General features: G+C 35.2%; 2 protein-coding genes across 2 annotated transcripts; one reads left to right on the top strand and one right to left on the bottom strand.

Annotated features, from left to right (window-relative positions):
- The first annotated feature begins 785 nt into the window (after positions 1-785).
- LOC137385649 (probable rRNA-processing protein EBP2) lies at positions 786-10533 on the top strand. The gene is made up of 9 exons (XM_068072156.1): positions 786-944; positions 2685-2768; positions 3566-3711; positions 7442-7565; positions 8447-8536; positions 9001-9076; positions 9263-9353; positions 9799-9946; positions 10284-10533. The coding sequence occupies exons 1-9, from the start codon at positions 876-878 to the stop codon at positions 10353-10355; spliced, it is 900 nt and encodes a 299-aa protein (XP_067928257.1). The 5' UTR covers positions 786-875; the 3' UTR covers positions 10356-10533.
- Positions 10534-10612: 79 nt separating this feature from the next.
- Positions 10613-12113, bottom strand: LOC137385650 (cilia- and flagella-associated protein 144-like). The gene is made up of 3 exons (XM_068072158.1): positions 11972-12113; positions 11689-11852; positions 10613-10748 (listed from the first exon to the last, which is right to left on the bottom strand). The coding sequence occupies exons 1-3, from the start codon at positions 12105-12107 to the stop codon at positions 10620-10622; spliced, it is 429 nt and encodes a 142-aa protein (XP_067928259.1). The 5' UTR covers positions 12108-12113; the 3' UTR covers positions 10613-10619.
- Between the last annotated feature and the right edge of the window lie 102 nt (positions 12114-12215).

Genomic DNA, 12215 nt, shown 5'->3' with positions numbered 1-12215 from the left:
AGTTAGTTGTTGGAGAAGTCGGTGTTTGTAGTAAAGATAAGATAGACTAATGTCTTCTGTTGCCTTTTCACAATCTTTGTCTTACGATACGCTAACATAAATAGTTACACTAAAATGAAATAAAATCTTCTTTAGCTCTCAGAATGGTAGCAGGGTAGACAATTGTTTCAATGTGCATTTTATTTGGTTAGAACATAATCACAAATATTCAATAACTTATATAATACCGCGTTACATACATGTAAGTGCAATCATATTACAACGTATGTAAGATATTTTTCATACACACTGTATAAACGAATACAGAATAATTAATGATGTATTTTTGAGAAGATTTTTTTCCGTTTCGTGAGCATGTTACTATTTCGTCTTAACACGACAAAACTACGATAAACAACTATGTGAATACGTTATGCTAGTTTGATGAAAGATCTCATATTTTTGATTAAAGATTTGTCTAAAACGACGTTTATGCCTTATTTTGTTACAAAAATAAAAAGATTACAGACTCAATTTCTAACCGACTAAACGTTGGCACTCGCTTAAAACCTCGTCGCTTAGTGCCGACAAAACATTTGCATTTCCGGATTAAGCTCCACCTCTACAAAACGACCCAGAAACTGACCAGGTTTTGAGCCACTGCAATTATACCTGACCTGAGTAAACAGCGCATAGAACGTCACCTAGCAGTTTTTCTAGCTTTCGTACTAATCATCTTTTGAAGGGCGCAATCGCATACGCCGTTCTCTGCTAAAATCCTTTAGTATATAATTGTGACACCGCTAACTTCTTTTTGGAAACACGCGTTGTTAACCTTTTCAGAATTAGGTATATATATATTGAACGACTAAATACAGATAGATCAATTGGGTGCTATGAAGCGGAAGCAGGCAAGGATGGAAGATTCTTCTGAAGATGATGATATTTTAGACTCAGACGAAGAGGTATGGTTTACTTAATGCTATCATAATTTGTGGAAGACTGGTTGAGGCCAGCAGATCTTTGCGAGCATTCACAGACAATATGAAAGCCTTTCCTCATCGTAGTACATATGGTGGGCTGTGTGATACTTGATGCTCTTCGCCATTTAACTGGTGAACAGAGCACTAGTGTGGCAGTGTATGGACTGGCTTAAGGACATCTTAAAACTTCAGTGATATGTTTGAATAAATCGAAATAAAAATAATATATAGCTTTTAGCCAGACTAATCAAAAGATTATCCTCATGTGTGCTATGTATTTTGGTGTTTTATATAATTCTACATTTGCGGTTTGCAAGAGTATGTGATGTTGTCATATACAAAAAGATCAAGAGGATACCAACAAATTTACTCTTTTACATCAAATGCTTATTTGTGAAAATATACATTAGTTGCAAAAATAGGTCTACACCTAACCTTTGCTATGCTTTATTTGAATAAGCAACCATTACAAATACAAACTCTATCTTTAGCATAGTTTTGTATTTGGTATGTGTTAGCATGTTGATACCGAAAATGAAAACTGGTGAACGACAGTGGATGGTAGGTATTCATTCAACCAGGGACTGCATTGTATAAAAATCTTTTCTTTTACAATAATGCGAGAATATGGCAACTTAACATAAAGCATTAATCTTGAAAAAGATACTACGGTGTACAGCATTTTTCAAGCTGGTTGTAGGCTCTAATCCAGTACCTGCTAAATAGAAAATTGCAAAACAATAGAAGTAATGGTGATTAAATGGATGTAAAACAAAATAATTCAATTCGTTATGCAAATAATATTTTGGTATGACATTCCAAGGAACCTACATGAAAATAGTTGTATGACTCATGAATCCAATAGCTTCTATGGCCTAATAGGCACATAATTTAGCCAACACTAGATTATTTTTTGCTATCATTCACTTTGAAACATTCAATTGTTTGTAATATGTAAATACATAAGTGATATTTTGTTTGAATACTATTTATGACCATTTTTGCTACGCCTGTCCCAAGGGTTGTGGGTGTTCAATCGACAACGACCCGGTAGCAATTCAACTGAAAGAGATAATTTTAGTGGAGAAAGCCTGTTTGTCAAATATAGTTCTGTTCCTTTTTTGATGATTTCCTTCATGCTTTCGAATGCCCTTTTGACAATACCCTTTGCTTATGGGAGTTCGGGGAAACTGGTGATATGTCTAAAAAGTTTGCCTTAGCGAGTAACCTGACTTCAAGTCACAAGCACCAAGGATAAATATAATTGTCTTAAGTAAGATTTCATGTACAACATGGCAGAAAAAATACTCGATATACCATGTGTAAAATTCTTTTGGAGCCAGTGGTCTCCTCTAGTTGCACATCTTCAATACATGTCATTTGCTGAAGAAAGAAGACAAATCACTGCTCAACATTTAGTATGGGTGACTATGTATGCAGCATAAAGAAGCACCTGTTAAACATGTCATTGGTCGTGAACCATGCTGACTTTGAACCCTTCTATTATGCTCAAGCATCTAAACAATTCACTCCTGGTTTACCAGTTCTGTTAAAAGTTACGTTTAACCTTTAATTATGAGGACACCTTTTTTGACTTAGATAAATTACATTTATATCGATGTCTTATTATATATTTGATTGTTATGTGTATTTATCCAAGATTGTTTACTGTTGAGTAAATATTTTGAAGCATTCTCACAGCTCACTATTCATACCTTGCAGCTGCAAAAAGCTTTTGCGAGGGGAGATCTACAGTCTGGAACTTATAAAGAGTTGACACCAAAAGAAAAAATCATCAATGATATTGTAAGTAGGCTTGTTGCACTTCTTCGTCATACACAAAAAGAACACTTTCAGTGTAATTCTTTACGTGAGAGATCATTTCTAAATAGAATACCAGAACTTGTGTAGAATTCTTATTTTTGTGGTAATGTAGAGTTACGACTTGGCATTGCGTTTCTAGATAACTTGAAAAGGATGTAATTTTCAATCGTAAGTTATGGTAATATTCAGGCATAAAATTTTAATAACGATATGGTTTACATAAAAAGTTACACCTAAGGGATGCTAGACTTCATTCATGTGTTGCTATGGTTATGTCTAAATGTCTGCTAGCAGCACATTATATATTGAGTGATGGAAGTTTGAGCCCAAATTTTTTAATACTAAGTCGATCGTGTCTGATACAAAATGTGGGCTGAGTTGAGATTGAAACCTGTGTATCTATTTATTACAAGATGCAACAGCTAGGTTTGGTCATTGTATAAGTTACTACCGTCATTAGCTCAACCAAACATACCGCCACAAAAAGGTATTTCAGAAAGGATAAAAAAACACATGTCCTGTTTCCTACCATTGGTTGACATAAATTTTTACAAAGATTTGTATCATCAAAAGTGATGTCATAGTTGATGTTTACTAGTGATGCAGTAGTAAACATGAATTAGGGGCAGTATGAAATTCTGATATAAGGGACAGCATATGTAAGTTCCATAGCCTAATGCACTAGTGAGCAATTAGGATCTAAGTTTCTTGTTTTTTAGATGTCATCTTATTGGTGTAAGTAATTTTTTAAGCGTTTGCAACAAGTTTCTACATTGCAGAGTGGTCTGGAGGCAAAACTGAAATTATTGAGTCGAGCTAGTCTCGACTGGATTGAACGGCTAGATATCACAACAGAGCATGAAGCTGAAGACGAGGAAGGGAAAGACGACTCCACTCATGACGACTTTCAGAGAGAGTTGCAGTTGTAAGACTTGGTAGACTTGTATTAGCCTCTTAAAGCATATGACAATCTCACTGCTGCTTCCTTCATGCAAACCACTGAAATCACTGCGCTCACTGCTGCACTCCTTTTTTTATTATAGCCCAATGTAATGTATGTTTTACATGCAATAGAAGTCGAGTTTACATAATCAATAGCAGAAAATTCATTACTTAGCTTGCCTACTAGCCTATTTATTGGCAAACCTTCATTCATATTTACAGTATACTGGTGTCAGATAATGTTAAAATTGTATAAGTACTAAAAACTACTAACAAGCTGCTCAAATACTTTTGAAAAACCTTGTAAAACGTATCTTTCAGAATAATTTTAAGCTGAGCACGTAATTCTATTAGTATTCAGGTCATTGTACATGTATGTATGAGTATTCAGGCTGTCATAGTACTAGCAAACAATGTTAACACTTTCGCTACTAAATTAATTTCTTCATCGCGACATAATTACATATTTGGTACAATGCAATATTTGACAATGGCGCATAGAAATTGTCATAATTTATGAACCAGACTATAAAAATCACAGTCTATAAAAAAATGTTTCGATACCAAATCGATCAGCATAAAATTTTACATCAGCTGATGTCAAAAAATGCCACAAAGGTGTTGCACCTTTTCAGCCATTTTCGTTATTACTGTGAGCATGTCCAAGTCGGATGTGTTATCAATATTATTACAGCTTACAACATTATTATTACTGTTAAAAATAAAATAATCACACTCAGTATTCTTCAATATATAATCACCCAGAGTCCATTGATCTACAATTAGTGAAACTTCTGTAGTTGTAATGTGTCTGACACAGCTGGTCATTGCTAAAAAAAACTGCGATAAACAACAAAGCAATACTACGCTCAGGATGGATTGTAAACATATTTCTATTGACTCGGTGCATGCAGATAATTGTTTTTTTTTTCGTTGAAATACATATGCGATAAATCAATTAATGAACTACCCACTAATCAGACGTTTTGTAGGAAGCCTGCTAAAGTAGCACCACATCGCTCTTGGCCATATGCAAATGCTGTACCAAGTCATACTACTCGGCTTCCGGTAGTTCTATATGAGGAGCATTGTTTGATTCAATACATTTGATAACAGGTGTATTCCCACGACCAAACGAGCAGAGCGAATGTTTAAAAATTTTTATGATAAATGCATGTGCACACAACTCACAAAAATTATTCATCAACAACGTCGCAAACCCTTGTTCCGAAATCCCATCAACAAATTTAACCCTAAAACTTACCCATCTGAACGGATTATACACAAATAGACAGATTAATTTGGCCGAAAATCGTTATTAAAACTTGCTAAGTCTTTCTTTTATCAAAATTAAGACCGGCAATTGAAACGCCGAGCAACAGAGAATAGAACCATTAAGTCGTGCGCATTTCACGAAAAAATAACGTGCACATTTCACCAGTCTATAGCATTGTCGAATTGCTGAAGGTTTCTGTAATTAACGTAGGAGTACTGAAATCGTTTCATTTTTGCCAATTTCAAAGTAACTGACATTTTAGACACTTTTGAGTACTTTGGTATTCTAACTGATGTCCAACACAGTGTAAGTAAAGGAAATGACGATATTTTTTTTTCTAACAATTCTTATGAGATTATTACAATTGAAATTCCCCTGCCATACAGCCCACGACATGATAATGGAATAAGTGATAATGGAAAAAAAAAATGGCAGTGCTGGTTGTTGAAATGACGATGATATTTTTTTCTAACGATTCTTATGAGATTATTACAATATTTAATTATAAGTTTGGATGACTATTGAAGTGTTATAGTCACACTAACAACATCGGTGATGGGCAATGTGTTACTGTTATTTTTTTTTTTAAATAGTTTTGTTAAATAGATTTTCTAGAAATCTATATAAATATCACAACTTCTTGATATTGTTAACTATGACGTTTTGAAATATAAACAAAATTGTGCATTGGTTTTCTATTATTATTGTATTACTATATTAATAATATTGGTTATTCTAATAATATCAGTGCATTTTACTTCTAATATTGCATTTCTCCTATTGCAGCGGGAGAGATATAAACATATAATCTTTTCCTATCATTATTGCTGTTTGTCATGACCAAACACTATTAAATAGATTTTTTAAAAATCTATATAAATATCACAATTTCTTGATATTGTTAGCTATGACGTTTTGAAATGTAAACAAAATTGTGCATTGGTTTTATATTATTACTATATTAATAATATTGGTTATTCTAATAATATCAGTGCATTTTACTTCTAATATTGGCCAATATTGCATTTCTCCTATTGCAGGAGAGAGATATAAACATATAAACTTTTCCTTTCATTATTGCTGTTTGTTGTATATAATAACACCCACACCTAGTACATTACAGCTACCATTGCAGTTATCCTATTGCACTGCAGTGCCATTTGACTGCTAATATTGCATTTCTCAACCATCAGCACCCTTTTTTTCCATTATCACTTTGATCGTGGGCTCTATGACAGTGGAATTTCTAGTGTTAGGCATTTGTATTAAAATAACAATTAATGTATTGTTAACTTCTTTTGAAGGCGAATAATTTATTTTCTTTCATAAATAGGTCAGGCCACTATAAAATAGCTTCAATGCATTGGCAAAAAATATATATACTGTACGTGTATATTACTCATATGGCCAATATGCAGCTTCATTGAGTCATTTGGCATCAGACAAAACACTCCTTTTATGTTTAGCAGAAAGCAAGTTGTTAGCCTTTGCTCTTGTAATATTTTGCATAATAACAACTTCAGAAAAAAAATCTCTCATTCGGTACAAAATTCTCTATCAACTAAAAGCATTAAAAATTGTATGGTTACAAAATATTCTATTAAAAAGGCAAACATCAACATATTACCATGTTTATTGCAATAAACCTTGAAACAAAGTTTAATTTTCGTCACAAAAATTGGATTTGGTTGCTTGTCTGCAGTAATAAAGCAGTTCAGGAATTTAATGTTTTACGCTAACCATTTTCCAGTACAAATTATATCTTAGTTGATACAGGAACAGTAGGTGGCTATTGCTATATTTGTCAAAATTTTGTCGAAATATCTAACTGTGTTTCTGCATATGAAAGCGGACATGTGATGTAAGATTGCGGAGATAGTTATAATTGTGTGCTGAAATGAATAAAAAGCAGTCTGCTGTTCTAAAATCGCTGCAGTCTTTAGTCGCTAATAATTTGTAGATACTGTGCACTGACTGTAGGAGTCATGACTTGGATCAGTTCCGACCAGCCGGTCATAAGTCGACACAGTCACAACTCACACTGTATACATTCAAGGTGTATACTCAAAGACATATAATGCAGAGCAGTAAATCCATCCTAAATGCTTTATATTAGCAACCGACAATACAAAGTAACTCATATAATACCAAATAATATAATAGTACCAAATATAAAAAGTAAGACATTCATGCAAAAAAGGAAAAAACTAAAACTAACTTTTTGGATTTATCTACACTTTCTTTGTGCTTACAATATTTCGTGTTTCAATTTTTTCGTGATGTTATCTACTTCATGATTGAACAAGACTGAGTCTGCTGAATATGAACACAAGTCGTGCAGGTTGTAACTCGGACAGTTACTATGTCTCTCTTCAATCTGCTGCCATTATCATAGTTCTATTTTGGAGTTTGTCTTATCAAGTTGCTTCCGATACAGCTATACACAGGCCAAGGAAGCTATACTCCTAGCACTACCTCGTCTCCACAAACTACGTGTACCTACCAAACGACCAGAGGATTACTTTGCACAGATGGTCAAGTCAGATGAGCACATGAAGAAGGTGGGTTTGTCTGTGCATGGTCACTTTCCAGTCGGAATAGATATAATACCTCATAGGATGGTAGTTGCTGCTGATTATTGCCATGAGTTACACTGATGTTCGTCTCTACTCTTTTCGCGTCGCTGACAAAATCTGGCCAAAATGCATTGCCCCTCTCTCAGTCAGAAAGCATTAGTCAGATGCTGAGATAGGGGTAGTTTTAGGCTCAAGCTCTTTGTTTCCATGACGCGTATGATTTGGAGTTGTGCACTCGTTGAGTTACTTTATGATACGCGGTTCAATGGACGTTCACATGATGAGGGTTAACGTGTTGTTAAAAAGACAAGATTGCTTGCTATTGACTCGTAGGTCAATAATTAGTGACGCAGTCTTGTCACGCTTAGCAGCATTCCGGAACATGAGCGCACTCGAAACTGTTAAGATAAAAATAAAATCAACTTGAGTGGGAAAATGTTTAGCATGGATTAGTCTGTGGGGGCAGCTTCTTGCGCATCATATTCGCCCTTTCCATCATTCGCAAGCATGAAACGGTCGATAAGGATTTGCGAGTAACAAAACTCGTTTTACTTGCGCACTTTTGCCGTTTCCATGATGCGGATGGTTTGCAGATTGACACAAACTTACGCATCGTGAACACGGTTAATAATAGTAGCGGCGAAGAGGTTTACTCGAATGTAAATCTGTGTGTGAGACATTAAGTTTTTATGACAAATGCATAGACGGCTCCTTTGCTTTGTTGGCATATACACATTCACATATTTCATAGTTTTTAGATGTTTCAAAACATTGTTTATTAGCTTGTTACCACTGTGAGATGGTTGTCAGGCATGCGCTCACTCCTCTCGGTTGTTAGTATTACAATATCATTATATTGTCCTCAGGTAAGAGAAAAGTTACTAGCAACAAGTATAGCAGCTGAGAGATCTGAGAAGGCAAAGAAATTGAGAGAAATGAAGAAAATGGGCAAAAAGGTTAGTATTTACCTGTACATGACAATTGATAAAGCTGGGGTACTGAGGCTTGCGGCTACAGACTGCACATTGCATGTCTTCTGGAATTAGACTACAACTAATTATTAATCGTATTGTGTTCACGCGCGACACTGTTAGAACATAGTCTATTTGCTGTTCTTTGTGTGCTTCGTTCAGTCAAATGCTGGGTTTTCTGCAATGTTTTGGTTGGTTGCATGCCACTGTTCTATATCTGCTATTAATTGTATTCCTTGATCTATCATTACTGTAAGCTGTGAAGGTGCTCTCTTATTTGTTGTTTCTTGTATGCCAATCTCTGCGGACTATTACACCTTTTTATGTATTGTTATCTATTAGGGCGTGTGGTCTGCGAATCACTGAACTGCATATCATGTGCTTTGATGTATGGGATGACTGCATTGCTTGGTTATTTATGTATACCTACATGTTAACCTGTTCTTCAGGTGCAAGTCGAAGTTCTCAAGTCTCGGCAAAAGAATAAAAAGGAGATGCTTGAGCAAGTGAAAAAATACCGAAAAGGTCAGTAATTGTCTTCTCTTTTATCTTGTGCTTCTCTCAGTCCTTGGTCGCCATGTACAAATGCATGGTCATCGGCTGTATTGTCTTTTCCTGCATATAATGGTATACAGATGCAGCAGATGTTGTTTTAAGGTGAGATGTCTGGAGAGGTTGTCTCTGCTAGCATGTTCAATTTCCTTATTTTAGGCCAGCAAGACAGACTAGACTTCTTGGAGGGAGACATGGAGAAGCCACAGAAGAGCAAAGCTGGTGCAAAAAAGCAGCTAGCAGCTAACAAGTAGGTGTCCACTGTAAATCCTTTTTGTACGTGTCCACTGTAAATCCTTTTTGTAGGTGTCTACTGTAAATCCTTTATTCTGTCAGTCATTAACATGAGGAAAAATGTGCTAAACCCAGTATTTACATTTATTTAGGTCATAAAAGTCTCTTTGAATGCCAGTAGTGTCTAGTTTAATTACATGTCATCTGTCTATGCGTGTATTAGAGAAGGTATTAGAGTGTGTATTAGAGAATGCCCATACTAGGGACTCATGCTTAGAGTCTGTCTGATAAAGCACAATTACGTGGCCCATACATACAACGTAACAAAATTTCCAGAGCTGATGGGCTGCATAATAAAAAGGTTTTAACGTTATCACTTGAACTTGGTGTAGTTTTGCTGGTACGTATGTTTTGTTGTTAATGAAGTTGGGTGCCAGACATAGCTTCCTATTCTGTTGTAGCCCTAGGTCTAATAAGCGGAGAGATTGGAAGAACCAAAAGTTTGGGTTTGGTGGGCAAAAAAAGAGATCAAAGAGCAATACAAAGGACAGCTACAATGACTCAAGAGACTACAGTGTCAGTAAGAATAGTAAAGGATACAATCCTAAGGTTTGTAGCTTCTTTCTAAACTAGCCTCAGATTCCTCATGTCTCGCATGCCTGTGTATGCTATCACATTGGTGGAGCTTGCGTTCTGGATCACCATCTCATAGGCAGTTGGTAAACTGCCTATGAGATGTAGAAAACTGAATTCTATCTTTTCTGGATAATATTTAGTCTATTAGAGGTAGTGTGCGTTTCAACATTGGTTCTCGCGATGCATGCGTTGTTTTCTATCTTACATTTGTTTGTTTTTTTTTGCATACTAAATTATGTTTTTGTTGTTTACTCATACTTGGAGATGTTATTTGTACAGATATTATGTAATATATTTATCTTTTGTTTAGGGTAAAGGAAAGAAGAAATCAAACACAAGGCCTGGAAAGTCAAAACGACAACAAATGAAGAATAAGCGTTAGTATATGGACATAAGCTTGGTTTGTTAAGTATTCTGACTTCACGCCAGTTTCCTAACACTAACAGTGCAGTCATTCCTTTTACCAAGTGTATTCAGTCATTCGGTGTTATATTCCTGTATTACATACTGGAGTTGTGATAAATGATGCACTAAGCCGGTGTATATACCAAATAAACCATTGCTTTGTACAGAGTGGTATACAAGCCAGTGCTAAATGTCTTGTCATTTCTAACTGGTTCTATGGTCAGTTTGTTTAGTTTTCATCTCAAGTTGTATTGGCATCCGTGTTGATTTTCTTTGCTTCTTCAATTCTCCAGAAGGTTTCCATATATTTTGTCATCTCTGACATTTGGTGTGGAAAGCTTAGCCGTCTGTCTCCTCTGTCCTTTTCTAGCTGTGTTGTCAAAGTATGTAAACATTAAGTACACAACAAGTAGGTAATCCCATTCTACATCTACATATACAATTTGTCTGATCATCTGACTTTTCCCACTTGTGATTATCTTAATATACATATTTTGAGGCTATACAGAATGGGTAAACAATATATTTGCATAAATAATGGCTTTTGTCTGATCAATTCTCCCAAAAAGGCAAGCAATTTTTATTTTATATGATTACTAAATCAACCCTATTGAGTGATTGTTTGCATCACGCCAAACTTGATCAGGCATCGTGCTAATCAAAGCGTGTTTGAAGTGTCAACTCACTGTGTCCATTTTTCACATTTAGTTTGTTAGTTGGATATGCCATAACAGCATATCTTTTACAAATAGAAAATGCTGCAAAAATTTGTTATCAGCAAGACTGAGGCACTCCAGAAAGATGTCATTAATGCAAATGCAATGCCTATGCAATTCATATCGTTGTGTTTTAGATCTAGTTTTCAGAGACTGTCTCGAGGCTCATTGTCTTACACTGGCCTATGGTTTGGATAAGCTTAGGTCTATCATAACGAATGCAAGCAAACAGAATTCCAAATTTGGTTTACTAGCATTCATATGCCCCATCTTTTAATTTAAGGCTTGTATGGATAGGGCTTGTCCGTCCCATGCAACTCTGTTAATTATGAACACGTGAATGTATGTAAAAATATAAAAAGATAGAACCACCTAATGAGAGAAAGTAGTATGACTTTGCACCGCTTGTTTTTACACATAGATCCCAATAATAAGAAAGCTAGTTTTACTCGTACATATAGATAGGGAATGCTGCCGTTTATTCACATTGTACTCAATTATGTTTTGATGCACTTGACATGACTAATTAAGATTTCAAGCGTCGGTGTGATTAAAATTAATATTTGTTCTGTAAAACTGCTAAAGCAAACTCACCAGTGGTCTTGTTACCCAACCAATTTCTTGTGCCTCTGTTTGCGGAGTAGTAAACTTTTTGGTGGGTTCTTGATTAGCTCTAGCTATGATTTTTTTAAAGTGAGGGTCTTCCTCTCCATCTTCGCTATCGTACTTAGAGTTTGGTTTACCCGCTATCACATGAACTGTAAAAAAATTTATGAAAGTACAAAAATTTTTTTTACAAATAAACCCATGACTAATTTAACAAGTCTTTAAAATTAGCGCAAATATCGCTCCTTACATGTTGATCGGTTTCACTTACGTGGCTTGAACGGGTTGATGCTGTAATTAGTATATAGTTTTTGCGTTCTGTTCTCTTTGTTGACTGTTTCACAAAGTATTGCATTTTTATGCACAAAATTCATTGGCTCTTTTTCTATTGAGCCTTTAGCAGCCATTATAATAAATTTTGTTATACTGTCAAGACTTATATGCACTTTGAGATCTCCTACCGAGAAGGGCTCTTTGCCATCTAATGGATCGGCTATTGACTTGTTTTCGTGTTA

The sequence above is a fragment of the Watersipora subatra genome, chromosome 1 (assembly GCF_963576615.1).
Source record: "Watersipora subatra chromosome 1, tzWatSuba1.1, whole genome shotgun sequence".
Classification (NCBI taxonomy): Eukaryota; Metazoa; Bryozoa; class Gymnolaemata; order Cheilostomatida; family Watersiporidae; genus Watersipora; species Watersipora subatra.
The sequence above is the reverse complement of the archived record's forward strand: the minus strand, read 5'-3'. Positions and strand labels throughout refer to the sequence as shown.

Excerpts from the sequence above, each read along its gene's own strand:
- LOC137385649 (XM_068072156.1), top strand. The coding sequence starts at position 876 with ATGAAGCGGAAGCAGGCAAGGATGGAAGATTCTTCTGAAGATGATGAT. Across the intron at positions 945-2,684 it reads TTTTAGACTCAGACGAAGAG|CTGCAAAAAGCTTTTGCGAG; the intron begins GTATGGTTTACT and ends CATACCTTGCAG. Across the intron at positions 7,566-8,446 it reads CAGATGAGCACATGAAGAAG|GTAAGAGAAAAGTTACTAGC; the intron begins GTGGGTTTGTCT and ends TATTGTCCTCAG.
- LOC137385650 (XM_068072158.1), bottom strand. The coding sequence starts at position 12,107 with ATGGCTGCTAAAGGCTCAATAGAAAAAGAGCCAATGAATTTTGTGCAT. Across the intron at positions 11,853-11,971 it reads CATCAACCCGTTCAAGCCAC|TTCATGTGATAGCGGGTAAA; the intron begins GTAAGTGAAACC and ends ATTTTTTTACAG. Across the intron at positions 10,749-11,688 it reads GTTGGGTAACAAGACCACTG|CTAGAAAAGGACAGAGGAGA; the intron begins GTGAGTTTGCTT and ends TTGACAACACAG.